The 23,212-nt window shown below is 37.6% G+C and overlaps 1 protein-coding gene across 3 annotated transcripts in view; it reads left to right on the top strand.

Moving 5' to 3' along the window:
• The window catches only part of LOC142348787 (uncharacterized), a 68,884-nt gene extending 47,367 nt beyond the window's left edge, over positions 1-21,517 (top strand). For all 3 annotated transcript variants that reach the window (XM_075400286.1, XM_075400285.1, XM_075400284.1), the window contains 2 exons: positions 18,573-18,723; positions 21,244-21,517. In XM_075400286.1, coding sequence (XP_075256401.1) covers positions 18,573-18,723; positions 21,244-21,440 — 348 coding nt within the window. In that variant the 3' untranslated portion in view covers positions 21,441-21,517. The remainder of the gene's footprint in view (positions 1-18,572; positions 18,724-21,243) is intronic.
• Positions 21,518-23,212: the final 1,695 nt, after the last annotated feature.

The raw sequence follows: 23,212 nt of genomic DNA, 5'->3' as shown, positions 1-23,212 counted from the left end.
TAGTTATTTTTATTTTTTTAATGCGATCTGATAGAAAGTCAGGCGTGATTCTTTCATCTGGTCGCACCATCTATCAAATTAGAACGGGATGTTACAGATCACACAATACGGGATCTCTTTATGTACGCGAGCCTAACTTGACAGAAGATATAAAAAATCGAATGCCAAGATATATGCCTAATATCTATCGGTGCTATATGTCTCAATTTAAAGGTTGGGGTGCTTAAAGAGATTATTATAAAAGAAGTAATATAATTGAGCACGCTTACTAATTACAATATGAATCGGATGAACTGCTGTGTAGATGGATTCAACACTTCTTGTTGTGAGTTGAGGATTGTAAATTTGTGCGAAAAAATTTAGAAAAAGGAGTAGTTGAGAAGTGTTGTTTGTTAACAAGTCGTTGAATAATAGTTTACTGTTAAAATTGTTATGTTGCAATGCGGTCTTTGTGTTTAGTTTATGCAAAAGGAAAGGAACGTTGTTTGCGGTCAACATCCGAAACGAATAATAGTCCACCCTGCCTTTTTGTCCTCAATATTATCAATGAAGCATCAGGCCGCAAGGGACGAAAAATCATCTTCACGTTCATAGTGAAACGGTTTTCTAAGTTTCTTTTTGGCGAAGAAATCGAGAGAATTGTTTCTGCTCATCTCAAGAAATTGATATTTTTTTCTTTTCAAAAATAATAAAACCTGTTTCATCCTAGCATAGGCGTCTGAATTCTTCCCCTTCTGCTATTTTAACCATGAAGTTTGTGGGGAAACATATTGATGTGTTTCTGATGCACCTGTTTTGCTTTGAGTAGTTGCAAATGTTAGTCAAATAGCAAGTAAATCGCATTGTATTCACCTGCTTTGCTTTGAGTAGTTGCAAATGTTAGTCAAATAGCAAGTAAATCGCATTGTATTAGCGGCGCCTACTCATATTTAGTTATATTTCTATTTTGGATAATCCATGCATAAACTAAGGCTAGTTCTTTGATTAGAAAGGTAAAAGCTCAAATGCTAATTTTTTGTTAGCCTATGCGCGTGTTAATTTCGATAAGCAAGATCAATTATCCGTTAAATTCTAGCAGCTCTAATACTCCATCATGCGTTCATTTCCAGCGTGCGTTTTCTGGTGTGTTCACCAGATTTTCATGCATTCACAAATGTTTCGAGCGCTTTTTGTCAAAATTTTTCTGGTGTTCAAATGTCGTTCCTGCATTTTCAAGTGTTTTTGCGTTCGTGTCCACATGCCCATTGGATCTTGTCCAGATCTTTTCGCGGACTTATTTGACAGTCATTCAATCTCCAAGTTTTTGTGCGTTCCTTTTACGTACTTTACGCCTTAAAGTTCAGACATTCATGTAGTGAACTTGCGACTTTCAAGCGTTAGTAGTAATATATAGCTGTATTGGGATAGGGGGGGGGGTTATCCCGCCATGACGATAATAGGGTATAGAATGGATGAGGATAATATGGAGTGGTATATCACATGAGGATAATATGGAGTGGTATATCGCATGAGGATAATATGGAGTGGTATATCCCATGAAGATTATAAGGAGTGGTATATCGCATGAGGATAATATGGACTGGTATATCCCATGAGGATTATATGGAATGGTATATCCTATGAGGATAATATGGAATGTTATATCCTGTGAGAATAATAGGTTATGATATATCCCATGAATATAATATGGAATTGGTTATTGTATGAGGATAATATGAAATCACATTGGAGCATATGGAGTTGTCATTTTTATTAACGAGAGCCTATAAATTCTCGGCATAAATCTTCTGATATACATATAAATTGAGAAGGAAGAATTGCCGCAACTAAACTTGCATTTGAATTGTTCTTGTAAATTGAGAAGGAAGAATTGCCGTGATCAAGCTTGCATTTGAAACGATTATTTACCGACCTCTTGATTTATGTGAAAATTGATCAAACGACAGTTTATTATTTTGTTTTTCCAACTGTACGCCAAACATATTGAAACAATTAATTACTTCACAAAAACCCAACTTTGGAGCACTTTGAAAACAGGGTCTGAAACTTAAAGTTATACCAAAATTCACGTACAAGCAATAATTTACCTCACAAAATCAAACTGCGGAACACTTTGAAAACACGCTATGAAACTTTAAGTTATACCAAAAATCACGTAAAAAATTGCGTAGAAATGGAAACTAAGGTAAGTTTGTTTGAATTAATTTAGCAAGCATCAAAACGCTCAAACGTTGGGTTTTGCTATGAATTTTAATCACTGCTGTCACTTGCTTCAAAGTTAAAGAGGGAGCACTGAAAATGATCATCTTCAGAACTGCTGCTCCTATTGAAATCAACAACATCAGAATCACTTATTTCTTGCTCAGTAGTAGCTCTAGCAACAATCATTCCCCGGCCGGGTGGTCTCCAGTTTTCTGCTATATCAAGCATTTGATTCATGTGTTCACTTAAATGTTTTCTCATTCTTTTTGCTGGAGGAGGAATGGGGCTGGGAAGTGTCGGATAATCCCAGTCGACATTAGCGTCATTGTCTCTACCATCGAAAATTCTACTTAAACTTTTTTCTGAGACTGATTTGTAATCCCAACTTATTTCACTGTCCTCTTTCTCATTATCGAACCAGCTATATGAATCAGTATCACTCTTTGTTGTAGATTGCGAACTGTTCCTTATAGAATAATGCCCAAATGGCAGTGTTCTCAAACCATCAGCGAGAATGTATCGTTTATTGTCGTACGCTGAGAGGGACACTTTGTTTTTGGATACTGTTTTTAGAATATGGTTTTCGGACATTACTCTATTACTTATTGCGCGATATGGTTTTGCCGCATTCAGTGTAGATTTGTACAGCTCGTGTGTCAGCAACTTCTGGGCAACTTTTGCTACCCTTTTCGCCACAGCTTTCTACAATCTGGATTAAAATAAAAGCAGATAAACCTCGAGTCTCAGGCGAGTTCTTATTTCAACATGCAAAGAAAAAAAGTGATCGGTTCTCGGGGAATAAAAGTATATATGTAATTTAATACTTACTTTTAGAAGTTATTGAATACATTTTGGGCTTCAAGCACATAAATTCCGAGATGTAGTCACCAGCGAATTCATCCTTGAACTTGAGAACTCTGCTGTGGTTAACATCGGAGTGGAGCGCATGATTGTCCGGATAGTTTGAAAAATCGAGTTCCGTACAAACTTCTTTCTTCTTTGCCAAGTCGGCATAGAGGTCAGTCGTCTCAACTTTATACAATAGACTGTCGGTATCAGAGTACAAGAGTGAGCACCGAAAATTTGCGCGCATAACATCATAATGGAACCCGTACATACGTAGTTTTGAAAGATCCAAGATGGTCGCCCCGACAATAGTTGGTGTTGTCGATTTAATAACTTTTGATCGAGAACAGATCGCCGCCATGTTTTCGCCGAATGTTTTAAATTTGTCAAACTCGAATTTTGATGTAAGTTTTGCAGTTCTTTCGGCATGCCGTGTTGTGTCTACTTTCAGTCGTCTTCGCTTTGACTCAATTGTGTTCCCATATACCGAGTTGTTCATCAATTTGTAGTAGTTCTGTTCAAATCTGTTAGTTGTTTTTTTCTCATGGCGCTGTTTAAGGTAATGTACGGTTAAAGCCACTTTGATTGTGTGAATTTGAGAATTCTGTGTACTTTTTTGATACGCAACCCAATTCGAACATAGAATTGCTGTAACAGTTTGTTAACTTTATTTTCCTGTAAATTGTAACGCTGTTTAACCTCTAACTGATAATCGCTTAGACAGTCGTCCTTTACTAGTGTTTTTTCTGGTGCCAATGGGTAGTCCTGTTGTTGATCATGTATTTCAGTTGGGTATTCTAAATCGACTTCACAGAAATACCCAACTGAAGACCTATCGCGTGGTGTAGTAAATCGTTTATTGAGATGTTGAAAACAAAACAAAAATCACCAACGGGTAGCATCTCCTCCTGCATAACTCCACCATACAAATTATTGGCGTCCACCATTAGCCCAGATGTGGACGTTTCCTCGGAGTTGAACCCAGGCAGGTAGCGGTTGTTTGCTTTAAAATGTCGACTTTCGAAAACAGAGGTTATACCCCCGCGTATCGCTGGCTCTATCATGTCCACATGTTCCTGTTCAGTGAAAATCTGAACTTCAGCTTTGGTGATACGAAGTGCGGCATCTTTCGCCATTTTTGGGGCAGTGAAGAACTGTACAACATCAATTTTGTAAGTTTTGAAACTAATTTTCCGACAATAATCTGAGCAGCAAGCTAATAAAGCACAATCTAATCTTAGATAGGCATCATGATAATCCTGCTTGGTTTTACACCCAGGCAAATTCCACATTCTGTTTGCATGACTCCATTCGTTTTGCTTAATTGTGGTGCCATTCAGTGAGTTTTTCCATGCTTCTATTGGAGGCAAACTATCTTCCGAGAACTTTGTCCGATTCGACATGTATGAATATGGGTAGTAACCGTTTTGCTTGAGCAGGTCAAAGTGGTCACTACGGGTTTCATTGAACATTACTTCCAAAATGCGGAATTCAGGTTGCGGTAAAGTTTCGGCGAGTTTTTCTAGAGATGCGTTAAAAATCTTGTACGAGTCAACAAACCTTAGGAACTCATACACTGGAACAGTTTGCCCATCCCTTTTTATCGTGTCCACTTGAACACTTAATTGCATCGAGATATTTTTCTCGTCGGTTGCTGGTATTACGCTTATTGTTGTAGATGGATCACATTCCTGCATTGCCAGACAGATATGGTGGAGATCGTAATTTTATATGTTGTGCCCAATTACGGGAATGAATTTTGATGTTCTTGGTAGTCGGTTGCATTGCCGATGGGCCGAGCCCTGTAATTCGCCCCTGTAGTGGCACTGGTCAATGTCTTTTTCGTCAATTTCATCAAAATCATTTTCGCAAATCCAACAAGCAACACTTTCTGTTTTTCCAAGTTTTGATCTGTCTCCACGAAAATACGGATGTTTTTGTTTCTGCTTGTGAATATCATTCACCAACTTGTGAAGCACTTTCACAAAAACTTCCATGCAATTTTCGGAGCTATCTATGGGGGTATACTTGGGCTTCGGGTTGTTATGCTCAACAACAGTCAGAGCGAAACCGCAGGGCTCATGAATCTCTATTGTGGATGATGAGGAGACGTTTCCACTAAGTGAACAAGTAGGTACTGGCCGTAGGAAAGATTCAAAATCAAAGTAAATTACCAATGGGGCAAACCAGAGGGCAGACCAGTTGTTAAATTTGTAGATATTGCTGTTTTTGCTGGGCATTCGAACAAGGGATGGTGAACGATCTTTGCACCTTTCAACGTGTTCATCGAAAGCTGTGACACCGTCATAACATAACCAGAAACAGTTTCTGCATAAAATCAGGTAACTACGATACCTCACTGACCGTAGAAAGCAATAAAATTAGCACAGGTCCTAGATAAGAACATAGTGATGTTTATCGGAATCGTAAAGTAGCAGTAAATCAATAACCAATTGCTCTGAACACTTTTTTGTTGAAATTCGTATAGGAGATAGATATTTTTGTGGTAACCAAACACGTTAACTTGAACAGAATTAAGTTCCTCAATCTTGTTGAGACTACTAAGACCCATTAGCATCTGAAAGATGCCCGCTGGGAAAGCGACTTCAGGTCTTTATAAGTTTCTAGATTTGTCGATCTCAAAGTATCGTTTTGACCGTCAACTTTCATGCCAACATTTTCCTTCAGGCATCTAGCTGCTATATAACAGTAGACAAAGCAATTATTGTCATTGTGGTTTCGAATATTTAGAACAGCTTTGCATGTGGATAACTCATAAGGAAGAGCTATGAATGACGATCCCCGAATAGGTCTGTATTTCGCAAAGTTGAGATGTAAGCGAATCACCCGATCTAGTAGCCATCCACTCCCTGAAGACACGAAAGTAAAGAGAACAGCCGACATTTTTTCTACCATCAGGGCAAAGTCGTTGTTTGAGATACCTCCAGCAATTACTGGGGTCATTAGTGAATTGGCAAATATAACTAAATTTTCGTCGTCTTCATCAGTCTCGTGTTTTGTTTGAAGAGTAATAGTTCTGCGGAAAATTGAATTTTCTGGGGTCTTGAGTTTAATTTTTGCTCAATAAGTTCTTCTATTTGTGCTCGCTTGGACTGCATAAAGGTCTGCAAGTTCAACGAATTTTCTGCATTGTTTTCAGCTTCGATTATAAACGTTTGAAGGTGACCGTTAAATGCGGTCTTGGAAGGTATTTGTAAAGGCTGGAACTCTTCTCCAAAAACGAGAAGCGAGTGAACAGAGCTCATATGTTGTGCGTAGAGGTGAGAATTGTTAAAACCAAGATAACAAGAACGACAACAATTTGTAAACTTTGAGTGAACTGTTCTCATATGTTCTTCAAGAGGAGACATTTTTCTAGTTGAAACTCACAAATTGAACATTGATAATGTGGTAAGCCGCGCTCACCGGGATGAAATCGTGTTTTATGTTGCGATTTTTTTCCCCGTGTACTAAACGTTGAAGGGCAGAAGCGGCAAGAATAAGTCATTTCAAAAGCAGTTATCAGAAGTAAATAAATGAAGTTGGATAAACGGTTTGTTTAATAATGTTCGTTACTCTGCAATAAAATTCAGTTCTGTGTAATGCTCAATTTCATTCGTTACGACTCAATACATGTTCAAAGTGTTTTGAAAATGGCACTGAAATAGGGCGGCAAATTTGATAATCAAATTGAACGTACTTCTTAAGTCTAATTTTGGCGCGCGCTTCAACTCCAAATTTACCTCGACCTCGAAAGACTTTGCCTTTTCTTAAAACTATTATCCCTAATTTGAAGGAAAGGCACAAAAAGGATATTCACTAGATAGGCGCCAAATTTGAATTTCAAAATAGCGGCCTCTGGTTGACTGGAATCGGCGGGAAAATAGTTTCAAAAATTTAGTAAAATTAAACGCAAAAGATTTAAAACACTTTGCGAATTCAAAAGATGTGCTTGTAGACCCTCAGAGGGGTCATACCGAGTATTGTTGTTTGTGGATTACTTCAAAAAATGCATCTAAAAAAGCGGAAAAACATGTTAATTTATTTGAATTTTTTCAAAAAAATGTAATTTTAGACCTCATCTATAACGGGTGGTTAGAGTTGTCCTACGCTGTCAAGTGTGAGGAGCAAAATTGCTCCCCGGGCCAAAAAAACATAGGACAGCACTAAAAAATTTGCTCTAAAACAAACAGAAAAAAAGTTTTTTTTTCTGTCAATCATTGTTATTCAATGTCATTAAATGACTATTACATGACAGAAACATGTATCTTTTTTCTGAAGCCTTTTTCGATGACAGGTGTTATGAGAGAAGTTGATGCCGTGGGCCCACAATGTGCAAAAATGCAAAGAAACATTATCTAACATCTTTCCTTAGGGTACTTCATATGCTAATTAATGCCAGATATTAATGTGACATTGATGACCAGATGCTTTGGAAATCGGTGAAGGAGCCATTTTTCGGCCATGATGCTTATGACCAAAATCATCCAGCATGTTCCCACAAAGACATGGCTGTAAAAAAAATCCAACTTTTTTTTCAATAATCAGCAATTATGTTAATTAGTCGCTAATTAGCCGTTAATTAGGCGCTAATTATCTCCGTAACAGTTAACTTAAATTTGACGAGCGTGATGAGATGTTTTGTAGGACACAGTGTGCTGAGGACCTCTGCAACACCGGTTTCATCCCAAGTGTTTTTTTAAGCCCTCATTTTTGGGGTCAAATGTCAGAGGTCATCTATCAAAAATTTTTTTTTTCAATTTTTCAAAATTTTTTTTCACAAGCCTGCTTTTTTTACCCTGTTGAACGAGAGCCCAAAGCTAGGAGGTGCTGCTAGAGGACCTTAAAACTTTTTTCAACTCAGCCTAATGACCTCATTTTGGTTTTAAAGTACAATTTTTTGATTTTTTTCTGTGAGAGATTACAATTTTTTGACAATTTTTTTTTTCCAAATTATGAATGAATTTCAGGGTTCATACGCTGCTACAGCTGCTGGCATAATGTTAACAATTCTTTTGGGCCAAAAAACGTATACAATTTGCAAAATAAAATTATTTTTAATTCCGAAAAACTTAATATTTAACATACAGATGCTAACAAACTTTATTGTTTCGATATTTTAATTTGGATATTTTAGCTCAAAAACTAATCACTCCATATGGTTGTAGTACATGAAATCCTGCTAGGAAAATAATATGTGTGATTGCGTCATAGGGGAGAGTAAAAATTTTCCCTGAACAAGTTTCAACTTGAACACTTACTTGAATTATATATTTGTCTGTGTTTTGAATTGAAAGACAAAACAGACTTCAAAAAATGTTATATTACAAATTCGAGAAATATAAAAAACGTAATTTGTATAACACACGCACACGCACAAATTCACATCTCAAAATTGAAACAGTTTTTAGATAAAAGTAAAGTTTCAAGTTTTAATTAAGATAATTTAATCGAAAAAGTCCAAAGAATTTTCTGGTCGTCGCTTTTTTGGTGCACCGCTAACATTTGCAGTTTCTGAACAAGTGGGTGTTTGAAAACTATCGCTCTTAACCTCTCGCTTTGGCGTTTGAAAAGTTGTTCCGGACAGAACGTTCTCGTCGAAGCTATCGAAATTGTTTGGAGGGTTGTTGTTGTTGTGAATTCCAGCGAAGGGAGATGGACTAGGTGTCGGCGTAACAGTTGGACTTGGGTCAACTGCTGGTGTTGTGGGTAGACTAGCTAGTGTTGTCTCACTGTCTGGTGAAGACGGTGAAGTTTTGATCCCCCACAAATTGCCAAGATCATCACAAGCTTGATAAGCTCCGAGTTGATTTTCAAACAAAGGTACGCAGTCACAGTTGTACCTGTAGAAAATATGTTTAATTTCATCAGGTAATGTGTCCATATTACAATCTTGAAATGCTGGCAGCACGTTTGCAGGTAGGTGGTCACCAGAAGTAATAGTAGCGCTTTCGGATGGATCGGTTTTCTCGGGCAGGGCGGCAATTGCATTTATAAGAAGCTTTGGAAGAAGACAGTGATGGTAAACGTGCCACACATCGTCTTGTTTTTGTTGTTGAATAAGAACCGCAAATTTTTCATAAACTGCCTGATAAACTGATGTTCTTTCCCAAGAAGCATCGGACTCTGCGAGAATTTTAACCGACATTTTAAAAGTTAAGTGTTTAAAGAATTCAATGAAACAGATTCGAATTTGTTGCTGGAAACAAACTGTTTTTTGACTCAACACATATATGAATGCCGCCGAATTATAGCTCAGGGTTTCCGTGTACAATTTTTGCAATAGTTTCATGTAAGCTAGGGGTCACATCTGTTTTCAATTTTGAGACAACATACACTCAGAATTTTAACTTGAGCGTACCAAAGGTTGTTTTCTAGGGTTTCATCTGTTTTCAATTATCAGTTGTTATATATTGTGTTCAATGTGTAGTTTCTTATCTGAGGTCACATGTGTTTTTAATTTTTAGTGTACATGATTGCTTTATGCTTTATGCCTTTGAAATTGTGTTCAGCATGTAAGTTTATTATCTGAGGTCGCATCTGTTTCTAATTTCCTAGTTTATATGAGCGCTCTATGCATGTAAAATGTTCAAAAGATCACATTCGTGCACCATATGTTTGCAATAAAAATCGTAATGAGCAGACTCAAGTACGCCGTAGGCGTACTTGAGACTGTATTCGCCAATCATTTGTTTTTAATTGAGTGTTTGATGACACATGTGTAATCCCAGCTTGCCGCCGCCATTGAGTTGGAGCGCTCACAACTTTATTTGAAAGAGATAAAATTTGGTTGCGCCATGCCTTTCACTTCCACTAAAGACACAGAATTTGGCGATTGTTATTTCGACATTTCGAAAACTGATAAGCGCTTAATCAGAGCAACTGTGAAAATTTATGAAAGGACGGGGACCTATGTGTTTCTAAAATTGTTCAAGAAAGCGGAAAGCGATTACGAATTTCAGCAGAGAGTTTCTCTAACTGTTCAAAATTTGAGAACTTTATTGAAAAGTCAGCTGATATATGCGCTCAGTTCACCCAAGAGGAATCAAGAAAACCACCTCCATCAAAGAAACCACGATTCCAACAAAAGTCAGAAGAAATTTCGAATAACAACACCAGCAACAAAAATGGTTGAGGACGTACGAGCGCACACCAAATTACTTTAAACAATTTCAAAAACAGTTCAATTTTCAGATTTTCGAAGAGAAACCTACCTTTTCTAACACAAATGTTCATGCAGTGTTTGCCCATTTTGATTCTGAGTTTTGTGGTTTAGTGACTAACCATTAGCACGTTTTGCTTGATATAACAACTTTCGAAAAAGAAACTTTGATACGAAACCAGAATTTTCCTGTGCCTTGTATTTTTACAACCTTCAAATTCTCATTTTCGACTGCAACAAATTTGGAGACTAATGGAGACGTTTTTACAAAGCTCAAATTGGCGGTTGAATTCAACAGCTGCGCAGATAAAGTTGACTCACAGACAGTACGCAAACAACTGCCAGCTTTTGCCTGCCACAGTAATGTGAAAAACAGCAATGCAAAACAAATGAATATGAATCAAAAACCATGTGCAAAGATGCCAGTAGTTGCTCAAAAGACTATCTACAACGCCCGTCCTCCATCGAAACAAGTTCAAACTGATTTTGTTAATAGTGAAAATATCCGAAGAGTTGAAAACATTTTGTGTGGCCCTCATTCTGGTGCTTTTTGTCAAATTATGGATTCTTTTGCTAGTGGACACAGAAAACTGAATATTGATACTGATTTGTTGAGTGTTCGCATTGTGTTTGAAGAAAAAATTAAATTTTGAAAAAAAAATTTATTGCAATCAAGGAAAGGTTAATACTTCATATGAAAAGCAAAGCGAATTAATTGAGCATCATTCAATTTTACAATTTTTTGTGAATTAAAAATATAATGAGCAATATAAATACAAAAAAGTCCACAAAGTTTTGAGTTTTTACTTTGAATTTGCTGATCCTTCAGTAACTGATAAATTTTTGCATTTTCTTCTAGGGAAATTATTCTTTGGTAGACATCTTTGTATGACGAAATAGACTGTCCGAGAGGATCAGCAAAGAACAATTGATTCTCCTCCTCTTTCCGGCACAATAGTAACCAATGGGTACCAAAACTTTCTGCAGTTGCTGCGTTAACAATTAGGAAACTGTTTGGTTTCAACTTTTGGGGAAAATTATTTGCAGCAAAGACACCCAGAAATTTATGCTTGAGTAAAGCACATCTTTGAATTAGATCATTGATATCATCTTCGTCCATTTTTAGTTTGTTAAAATGTGATTCTTTGATACTCTTCTTGCACTATCAGCAAAAATTGTACTAGTTTTTCACCAATAATGAAAATTTCAATTTTGTTTGGTAAAGCCACAGAAAATTTTAACTCAAGAGATATTGAACAATTTGTCAGTTCAGGGTGGATAAAGTCATGGGATGCTTGTTGGGTACTGGTCAAATCAAAAACCATTACGAAATGGTTTGGGTAATCTGTCAAATTTATTTCCTGTCCATTATCAATGTGAGCTAGATCCGATATTGTATTAAAGTAAAGCCGTTTGTCGTCAGCTGTAGATATTGGACCATCTGCCACAGGCAAACCGTTCTGATATACATAAATCTGCTCGAGGTTGAATTTTCGGAAATGAAATGGATTTGGTTTGGCCCCTTGTCACCCAGAAAAGCTTCATTTGTATTTAGGCAGATCGCCAGTCGGCGGATTGGTTCTCTCGCAAATATATCTTGTTCCCAACTGTGTAGACCCGTTGAAGCTAGAAACGTTTTTGTGAGGGTTTCAAGGTAAGGATAGGAGGCGGGACTACTCAATAATGTTTTTTCAATGGCGGACACAACAGTGTCATTGAGGGTCATCTTCCGCACATACAGATTAGCTTCGACAATTTTTACTTTGTATTGTTTCGCAGCATTAGCAGACTTATAACAAAATCATCAATTGAGCGTCTGAATGCAATTCGAAGTGTCACACCACTTAGCAGATGTCTGTCGCAAGTGAAAAAATCTACAGCAATTTTGCCATAGAATGTGCATTCAGCTGATTGTCTCACCAAAAGTTTTCTTCTGTTCACTTCCGCAGTTGATAGCGTTCCCGGGTTCTCCTCATAAGAGTAGTCCTGACAGGCTAGCCATGTATTTTTTGCATCTTTATTATGTGAAAACTCGGTCTCAATGAAACCTTTGTGAGCATAATTTCCGTTAGCATTTGAAATTTTCAGTCCATTAGAAGACACTGTACAATCAGAGAATAGTGAATGTAACACATTATTACAAAAGTAGGGAGAATCTGTTTTTGTAATGTCAGCGGCGGCTGTAGCGTCATATTTCAAGTCAGCTTCAGAAGACTGGACAATTTTTCATTCAACTTCGAGAAAACTTTTTTGTAAATCGATAAAGTTGTTTCTGTCACCAGCGACTTCAAGTTCTAACATGGGTCCATTTGGGCTGTAGATTGGACCTAATTTTCGACAAAAACTACCATCAAAAGTCACCAGTAGTGAGAGTTTTTCAAATAAATCCAATGAGCTGTGAGTTGCTTCTGATGGTAGCAAATTAGCGATCATCGTTCACTTTAGCAAAAAAATCCGACCGACTTCTTTTTGGTGCTCTATGCGTTGAAATGGTCTTTCTGCGTTTCTCGCCTACTTTCATTGGCTTGCCTTGTATTGATTTCCTCCGACGTGAAGTAATTCGTCGAGAGCCTCAAGTCTGTTTTTTAACAGTTTTTGAAATTGTGTTCTTAATTGTTTGTCTAGGAGATTTTTTGTTGCCCACTACATCCAGAATCTCTGGTACACTTTGTTTCAGGAGCTCTTTCCCGATACGTTTAGCAGTTGGCAAAATGAAGCGAAGTGCTAGGGGCAGCGGAACACGTCCAATTCCTGCAGCTAAGGCGCCAAAACCAATTCCTCTTTGTCGATAATGTCCAGAGAAATGAGGCAAAGACGTCGCTTGATTAGCATAGTAAGAATGCATTTTATTGGAAAATTTTTTCGAATTATAGTGTTAGAATAAATTTTCCAGTTCCCAAAAACGGAACTTATTGTCCTGTTACCGTCCGCAGTTCAATTGAAATTGATTGAATTGTGTTGGTCAAAAGTTTCTTGTAGTCTAAATTGTAAAACGATTCGATGAGTTGGTTCAAGCTTACATACACTACCGTTTTTCAGACGTTGTTTCGAATCAATGACTCTCAAAAGAGGCGCCTTAGTGTCACCGACGTATTGGTATTCAATTATGTTTGTATAGATGAAATTAAGATGCTTTTCAGCACAAAGGTTGGCTGGAAATTCCCCATAATATGCTTTTGTATCATCACTTTTCATAAGCCTGTTTTCATTTGGAATCCCCAACGTAAAACTTGGGTTTCTGAGTTGTGCTTGTTTGCGCGGTCAATGACATTAACCGCGGTACATATTTTTTTGTAACTTTATTTGGGTCAAGTTTGGTTACCCGATTTACTCTTGAATTGATTGTTTTCACAAATTCGTCTAATTGGTCAATGTAGGAATATGTCCACTTTTCTTCGAGGTACCAATGAAATATCTCTTCTAAGGACCTAATGTTCCTCTCTGCAAATGCAGACTTTTTTCGCTGAATTTACTGTATAAATGAATTCCACGTTTGTTGCACAATTGTTTGAAACTCTTCACCATCGTCAACCCACACTTTTTCAGGCTGCTTAATTTTGATCATCTTTTGGAATGCTTCAGCTGTTTCCGTCGCATACTTTGTTTTCACACGTAAATATCTTGATAGACAGTCAACTGCTACCAAGAGATATTTTATGTTACCGTTATATTTCTCTAGTTTGTCAACGTGCGCCAAATCCAATGACCAAATTTCATTTATGTTTTTTACAAAAACTTTAAGCCTGGGAAATTTTAATCGAATTGAACGGTACTTTGTGAAAGACGGTTTTGTCTCCAAATGGGACTGCACTTTGCCTAAGGGCAGCTTGCTCTGAGTATGTAAGCGTTTTGTGCTTCCATAGGAAGCTGGTCCTTTTAAATAAAGCTGTTCCAAACGTTTTACTTCAGGAGAAGAAAGACCATTTCTTTTGACTGGTCTCTTTTTTGTCTGTAGTTTCGTCACTTGTTTCTCCGTAATCTCTTGTTGGGGTTGATTCGGATCCACTACTGCGGGGTTTTTCTCGGCTCGGGTAGAATTCTTGTTCACTTTCCGACGAGTTTTCCAAGATTTGCTTGTCATAAGTGTTTGCAACTAAATGTGGTGATATATCGAGAGCAGACAAAATTTTTGAGTACTTTTTAATGTCAATTTTTTTGTGGTTTGCTGTAAATTATACAAAAAAGTAGAAACTTTAACGCCTAGTGGTTCTTTATTGATATGAAGTACATCGTTTCCTCCAATGGAAATGACGTCAGATCGCATAATGTGTTTAAGTAAGATTTCAGATCGCTTGATTTTGTTTTTCTCCGTTGGTTCAAGTTCAGATATTATAGACTGAAACTGAGAATTTTTTTGTTTCTTTAATTTTGGTTCTATCTCACTGTCTTCGCTGACTGGTTCTGATATTTCTTCCTTAGTAGCCTCCTTGTTTTCGTAAACACTGCTCATAGTTTCAACAGGCTGTTCATCTTTTTGTGGTTTTTCAGACTGATTTCTTTGAAATAGTGATAGTTGAGCTGCCTTCTGTTCATAATTAGGGTTTTCCAAAATTTTATTTTTTACGGGTTGATGTGACAAAAAGATTCGTTTTGGAATTAAAATGAATTCTTCCGTATGCATTATTCTTTTGTCAAGTATCGATAGCAAGAAAATCCAACAATTCTCACCAACTCTGTTTCTTTGGCTAAAAGTTTCCTCTTTAGTTTCAAACTTGATTGATTAGTTAATAGTGTTTTGAATCATTTCTCGTAACCTTCTAATTTGGTTTTATTAACTGGAATGTTCCCATTGACAATATTGAGTAAGCACTCGCAAAAAAATTTAATGAACTTATTTGGAAATGTCTTGATTATTTTTCCTAAGTTTGAGTCCGATGTATCTAGCATCTGCCGCAGCATACATATTTCTTTCTCTCTCATCAGTTAAATTGGTGATAACAGCTTTAGCTGATGGAAGATAGAAAATTGATGGACCCAGAGGAACAATATTTGAACAGTAACGTAGGACGTCGGATGTTTTTGGATCTAAGTCGATTAACAAATGACCAAACTGCTTCCTGATTGCTAGCTCATAATTTTCCTTCAAAAATTGAATGTTATTCAGTTGTCGACCAATAAAATTAATTTGCTGTGTCTCGTGGTGATTTGAACAAAATTATATGTTTTGTATTCAAATCAATTGTTCTAGACCATTTGCTCTGTTGAAACAAGTTGTGTTTAACATATATTACACTAATGTTTCTATGTCGCCCCGCAGTTGCTAATTTAGAAAACTCTTTGTCGTTGAAAGTTTCTTCACATGAATCGTCAAAAACAAGCAGACAGTTTTCTAACTCTGAAATGAGTTCAAAACCAGAAAACTGTTTGAATTCTATGTTCACTTTCCTCTCTAATGAATGAAATTTTGGCTGATCATGCTGATAAAAATAAGAGATTTTTTAAAACTCTGGGGAAAATGTGCCATGTAGTAACATTTTAAAAATCAGCTCAGTTTTTCCGCAACAAGATGGCCCGCAAACAGCCATGAACAACCTGTCAGACGTTGAAATTATTTTGTTCATAACTTGGGATTCGGAAAAGCGTACCCAACTGTTCACGAGAGTAAAGAAAACCGAAATGTTGATTCTTCGCAATCAAGTTTGAAAAACACTAATTTGATCAGAGAAACGGTTATGAGAAATATTATTATAAAAATTTGTGTAAAATATACCACTTCTGATCGAAGTAATCTCGACTTACAAAACCTCCAAGACCGTCTTTCTTGGTGCTCGGCGTTAAAAACCAAGTAAGTTATGCCTCCGCCCGAATCTAACTGATCTTCCGTTTGACACATTTTAAAATCTTATTTGTGAAAAATGAATTTCAAATTTATTACAAAATTATTCAGCAATATATATTTCGTACAACACATATTCAGAGTCTTTGACATCATTTCTGTAAGTGATTGTATAATTTGCATTTATTGAGTCTACTTTATCGCTGAAAACAATGGACTCTACATCGGTTTCTTTCACCCGCTGCTTGATTTCTTTGGGAAGACTCTCATCGTCCAGAGACATAGAATTGGAACTGCACGCTTGGGCATAGGTAAAGGGGTTAGTTTCAGTCTTTGCATTTTCTCTTGTATAGACATGGTACAATTGAAAGTACTCCACGAGAGAAAGATATTTCTTTAAAGCTTCTATTTCAGCGCCATCACACACAATCTGCTGTTTTCTCAGAAATGTTTGTCCACGAGATTCAATTCTTTCCTCCTTAACTAAGGTTACAGTCAATTGATTGTCGGGCGCTATGCAACAGTAGACTCAGACTTGGAGATAAATTCACTTGAAGCAGTGACGGATTTATCTTCTCTGGACGTCGATTCATTCATCAACCAGTGATAGAACAACAGGGCTTTCTTCCTCGCGCAATGCCTGCTCTTCTGACTTTTTGGGCAACTCAGTGCATGTAGGTTGCAAATAGGAGTTTCAAATGTTGCAAATAGGATACAACTTCAAATGTTAAACTTTTGGACAAGGCAATGTCTCTAAATTTATTACTTTTGTCTGAAGTAGTTCCGTGAGAGTACTTGTTTTCTCTTTGCCCTTGGCGTAAAATACCGGTAATGGAAATCGAAGAATAATGCTGTCTATGATTTGTTGCAAATAGCAGTATGGATATTCTCCCGTTTCCCACAGAAGACCGTGCAAAAACTTAGAAGCCCACTGGTAAGAGTTTTGATAACTTGAAGAGAGCGTTCTGTATGAATTGGGAGGTAGAAAGGAAATTATGTTGATAAAGTTCTCAGTAGCAATAGCAAGTTTTTTAACTATGAAGCCAGATTTATTCCGAAAACCTTCAAAGTCGAGAACAACCGCTCGTGATTTCAGCATTCCAACATACTGAACAATCGTTCTTTGAAAGTTTTCATGTAAAGACAAAATGCAAGGCCGGTCACGTGACCAAGATACTCGTTTGTGACTGGAAAAGGTAAAACGTATGATTAACTCGGTCCTTTTTCGCTAAACTCATGAACAAAACCGGCAGCGTCGTGGAGAATAGCGTGTAATCTCAGAATTTTGAAAGACTTAAAATATTTGTCCATTGATGAATTATCAATACCAATTATGCCCCCATAGGGACGTAGTTTGAGCGCAATGTTAAGATCAATGTTAGGATCCAATTGCAAACAAGTTGCTAAAAAGTACGAATATCTCTCACTGTACTCAGGATAAACTTCCCTCACAAACAAAAAATTTTTGTGTGTTGTTTTCAAATCTATTGTAGCAATAGTAGCAACCATTTCGTTCTATCTCATCTCCGAAAAGTGAAAATTTCATCAGTTGATTTATGCCCAGAATTTATAGGCTCTCGTTAATAAAATTGACAACTCCATATGCTCCAATGTGATTTCATATTATCCTCATACAATAACTAATTCCATATTCTATTCATGGGATATATCATAACCTATTATTCTCACAGGATACAACATTCCATATTATCCTCATAGGATATACCATTCCATATAATCCTCATGGGATAAACCACTCCATATTATCCTCATGCGATATACCACTCCATATTATCCTCATGGGATATACCACTCCATATTATCCTCATGCATTCTATACCCTATTATCCTCATGGCAGGATAACCCCCTATCCCAATACAGCTATATATTACTACTAGCGTTCATAATCCAACTTTTGTGAGTTCAACAAACATCCGTTAATTTACTTATCGGACTTTATCGTGCGTTCCTTTCCGGACTTTTTGCCTTCCTTTTCCTACTTTGTGCCTTTCAGTCTATTTTTTGCGTTCATCAGACTTTGGTTATTTTTTTGCGGCGCTTCGTGAGTTTTTTCTTGACTTTAATTCGTTCTTTTCCAGATTTTGGTGCGTTCATGCCAATTTTTTTTTTCGTTAACCCTAATTCGCCTCACTAGCTAATCTGCTTTTCGTGCGTTCTTTTGCAGAATTTAATGGATTCTGTTTCAGAATTTCGTTCGCTATATTCAATACTTCCATGCATTATTGTGCAGTTTTATGTGTACACGTTCGGACTTTCGTGCATTCATCTCAAAACTTTTTTTTTTACTTTTATGCGTTGGTCAGCCTTTCCCAGACTTTTGTGTTTTCTTCTCGAGATTCTTGGGCGTTCTTCTCAAAAATTTCCCAATTTTTTGTCCAGACCCTCGTGCGTTCTTGTCCAGACTTTCATGCCTTGTTGTCCAGACTTTTGTGTGTGTAAAGATATTTCCAGACGGTTTTGAACGCACAGCGCCACCCTTGTGGGTTCATCTGTGGTCTGGACATTATTGATATCGTCCCAGACATCAGCCCTGGGTAGTACATAGACTTCGTATTTTCTTTCAGAATCCCATTTTCCTTATCACCGGACATACAGAGGAGGAAGTCAGCCAGTACCTGCTGTCTTTGTACAATTTTTCTGTCAAAGGATTCCGAATTGTCCAGATGTCAGCTGCGAGGAGCAAATTGATCACCAAATACGAGAACCCTGGTCCAGGTAAGTCTTAATCCAGTCGACCGCAAGGACTTTTGATCACCGCATTGGTCCTATAGTTGGTATGATAATCAATTCGGCTCATTTTAAATGCTTGACCTTAATTTTGGCTGGAACTAAAATTGCTATTGTAATAAAGTCTTAGAATTTCGAGTTTTGACGGAACATCTAAGTAACAAACTGCCGGAAGAAAGCAGATGATTTCAAAAGAAATTGGACATGTAGTCAAAGTTTTCAAGTTCACACTCTCTGACTTCTAGGACTACGTTGTTGTTGCAAAACAGCTATATTTCAGTTTCGCTCAACAATTCCCAATTTGTTCTACTTGTTTTCAAACGTAGACAAAATCTCGCTATTTTTTAAATAATTGGTTTGCAGAAAACGTATTAATCGAAAATGATGATGATTAGATAATTTGGTTTAGTAAATAAAAAGATGCAAAATGGACCTATAGAAAAAACACGCTAAATCTTATTTGAGCTGTTTGAAATGTAAGTAAAATTAATTCATAAGCCTATGGCACATGTACTAGGTTGTTCCACTATGTTCTTGCATCGAACTACCGAACGTAAGGTACGCCGTTTTAAACTTTACTACTCGTTGTTTTCCTTCGCGTCCAAGATAGAACTCTAAAATCCGTCCCAAAGGCCATATGCAAGGTGGAGTTGTACTCTGTAAAATCCGGGCAATGTTGAGCACTCTAAAAGGTGTTTTATTGGTTGAAAGTGCTCCATTTTGACGTCTTCAATGGTGTCTTGATGTACTGCATTACAAATCGTTTCCAGAAATAATTTAAAATCTGCTGCAAGTTTTTACAACTGTTTTGACTTCCAAAGTATCCTGGTGGAAGGGAATTGACAAGATCGTTGATCAAGATATGGTTTGGCGTAAGCGGCACCTCATTGTCTGGAAGGTTGCAAAAAAAAGTTTAAGCGGTCTGCAGTTCAAAATTGCTTTTGTCTCAACAATAATTGTGTGGGCTATATTCAGAGACGTTCGCTTGGAGCGTAGAATAACTATATGAGCGCGTTTTGCGGTCTCTATCATGTGCTCACAAAGGCCGTCATAATGGCGGCCGTAGGGTGGGTTGAAGTCCCAGGTTGTATTCCGCCCGTGCTTTACATTTTGTTGTGTTCAATTGTTTAGAACATTTTAGTTCATAAGATTGCACCGATGAACGTTTTTTTTGTCGCTTAAAATTGTGTTTGACTGGCATCTGCGGTTGGCGAATCGATCTGAAAAGTTTGTTTAGGCTTAACAGTCCAGGGAGTAATCTCAAATTGGGACCAGTGGCTTTTTTGATAACAAAGTCACCAGCTCTGAGATTAAATTATTGACAGCTTGCCTATAATAAGCATAGTTTATGGGCAGAAGTTGAAATCATTCTTATTAATGAAACATTTGCCATTTGTTCTATCAAACATTTCAAACCAATTGAAATATTTAAAAAATTTTAAAGGAGTACGAAATTGCTAAAGTCTTTGTACGAATCAATCGAGTAATCAAGATAACAACTTTGCTTAATTTGGTTCAAAGAATTGCGGCGCTAACTAGAGTGCCATATTGAGTTTTTTCGAAGTTGCCTAAATCTGCGATGACTCGTGAAAATATGGGTAAACAAACATTTCACACGAACTCAAAACATCTCATATTCAGGGCTAAACCTATCAAAATTTGAAATTAGAGTGTCACTTTTGTTACCCAGAATGCCCAACCTAGAGGAAATTTTGAAAACGTACTAAGAGTTTCTACTCTAACGTGATTAGAGAGTTTTTCGGCAGTTTTCACTTGAGGTTTTCTAATCATAGAGCACCCTGTAATCTTAAACTAGCATCGTAAGCTAGGGTAACATAGAAATCTTAGTGCCGCCTTACAGCTGGCCGTAGAAAAGTTAACAAGATTTTTATACGGTTTTTATCTAAGACCTGTGACGGTCTTAGCAATTTGTCAAATTCAGACAATCTGGGAGACTTGTGCATAACGTACTGGGGGGGGGGGCACAAACGAAAAAGATCCGACATGCCATATACAAATTGGATCTATTTTTACTCTGGTCTATGATAAGAAGAATTAGGCTTCACTACAAATTTCAAACTTCAGAATTCAGAATTTTGAACTGAATATGGTGTTACTCATGAAAAGAAATCAGCTCAACCCTTGAAAGATTTTGGCCCGATGTATCAAAAAAAGTTGTCAAGATTTTAATTAGGGTGCCCGACCACGTGAATCAAGGCAAAATTTGTGCAATCTCCCGGTAACATCACTTAGTTTTTTTTATAGTCGAGGCCCCAAAAAGGGTAAGATTTCTGGGAATAAATTAATTGGGATGTTTTTCTGTTGTTGATCCATTCTGCTTAGGCCTCGACAGCTCAGCGGGCTTCTATAGCTTCTATAGCATATCATTGTGCTTTTGAGTTTTGTTACATAATATGGTTCTATGATGAAACTTGTAGTTTGCTATGACGCTAGGCATTGGGGGCGGAAAGGGGTTTCTAAGCAGAATAGATCCATTTTTTATATTAGGAATAGACATGCTGATAATTTCCATGGCAGATGTGGTCGTGCAAACGTATGGCAGTTTTGGGGACATGGGAGCTATTCTGGGCAGAGATAAGAAAGAGGTGCTGTTCCCCAGGGGTCACAAAGATCATTATGAGAAGTATTTTGGGAACAAACTGCTGCCTGGATACACGCCCATCCGCTGGAATCGACTGCCCTAAACTATTTATTTGGGTCTTTCCTGCCAGTGTCGAATTTTTGGGTCTTTCCCATTATGGCCCCCCAGCGTTGTGGTCAGGCAACCTATAGCCCCCCCCCCATCATAGTAATTATACCATAATCGGGGGCTATAATTTCATGCGGGGGCTATAATGGGAAAGACCTGAATTTTTACCCTAAATAAGAGTATCGGGGGGGGGGGGGGGCAATGGGAGGAATTTTTAGCCAATTCCCCCCAAAAATGTTGCATCAATTTGGGGGCTATGGGGGGGGGGTATTTCGATGCAAGAGTGGCGGGTAATTTTAATTTTTTTTTCGGGGGGGGGGGTTTAAACGGTGAAAGAGTAGGGGGCTATTTTTGGGGTAAAATCATGCAAGAGTAGGGTGGTAATGGGGGTAAAACAACGCAAGATTAGTGTGGGGTAATGGGGGCAGAACGGCGTAAAAGTAGGGGGTAATGGGGGAAAACCCACGCGAGATTAGGGGAAATGGGTGTAAACGATGCAAGAGTAGGGGGTGAGAGGTTCATTACCCTCTCACCCTTGCATAGTTTTACGACCCATTACCCCCTACTCTGACGTCGTTTTACCCCCCTTTATCTACCACTCTTGCATCGTTTTAAATCCCCATTACCCCCTAATTTTGCATCATTTTACCCCCAGCAAGCCCCATTCTTATTTAGTTTTACCTCCATTGACAGTCTTGAACCCACAAGCTCTGTTCCCTGAGCCTTAGTCCTCAGACCACCGATGCTTGCCCAATACTATCCATTCCGTATAAATGAATTGAACATTTTATCCACCCCACTATTACAGCACTTTACCCCTCTAAAACAACCATTCAATCTTATTTCATTTTTGGGGGTAGTTTTTGGGGGCTAAATTCTAAAAATTCCCCTTACTATCCATAACCGAATTATCCTACATCTCCATTACCCTCTTATCTTACATCATTTTACCCGCCCAATTTAGCCCTAATCTTTCACTCTTATGGGGGACGGTTAATTTTGGGGAGTAAAGTGTAACAATCTCCTTACTTCCATAACCCCTTACTCATACATCGTTTTGCCCCTAAAATTTAACCCGTAATCTTGTATCCCCTAAATTTATCCCCTAAATTGTCCCCCTTACTCCCCATTTACCCCTATTCTTACATCATTTTGCCCCTTATGTTTATCCCCTAATCTAACATACCTTTGTGGCGTAATTTTTGGGGAGTAAAATCTAAAAATTTCCCGCATTACTCCTCATTACCTACCATTACCAACAATTACTCCTGATCCTGCATCGTTTTATGCTCCTAAAATTACCCCTAATCATTTTGAGGGCTAATTTTTTTTACTATTACACCCAACTACCACCTAGTCTTACATAGTTTTATCACTCTAAACTTACGCTTAATCTCAATCTCAAGTTTTCTTAGTGGTTGCTTTTGGGGGATAAAAATTTCACCTTAATCCCCATTACCTCCCTTGTTTTTCATCATATTACCCTCTGAATTTGTCAACCTATTCTTACTTCATGTCCGATGGTAGTTTTTAAGTTGAAATCTAACAGTTCCCCATTTACTCCCCATTACCCGTTCATCTTAGATCGTTCTACCCCTTAACATTAACCCGTAATCTTACATATTTTTTTCGGGGGAGGGTAAAATCTAACAATTACCCCTCACTCCCCATAACCCTTTATCTTTTACCCTTTCCCCTCGCTAAATTTACCCCCTAACGTTACATCTTTTGGGGGTAATCTTTTCGGGATAAAGTCTGAATTTTATC

The sequence above is a fragment of the Convolutriloba macropyga genome, chromosome 10, assembly GCF_964194025.1.
Source record: "Convolutriloba macropyga chromosome 10, txConMacr16.3, whole genome shotgun sequence".
NCBI lineage: Eukaryota > Metazoa > Xenacoelomorpha > Acoela > Convolutidae > Convolutriloba > Convolutriloba macropyga.
This window is presented reverse-complemented; position numbering and strand designations above follow the sequence as displayed.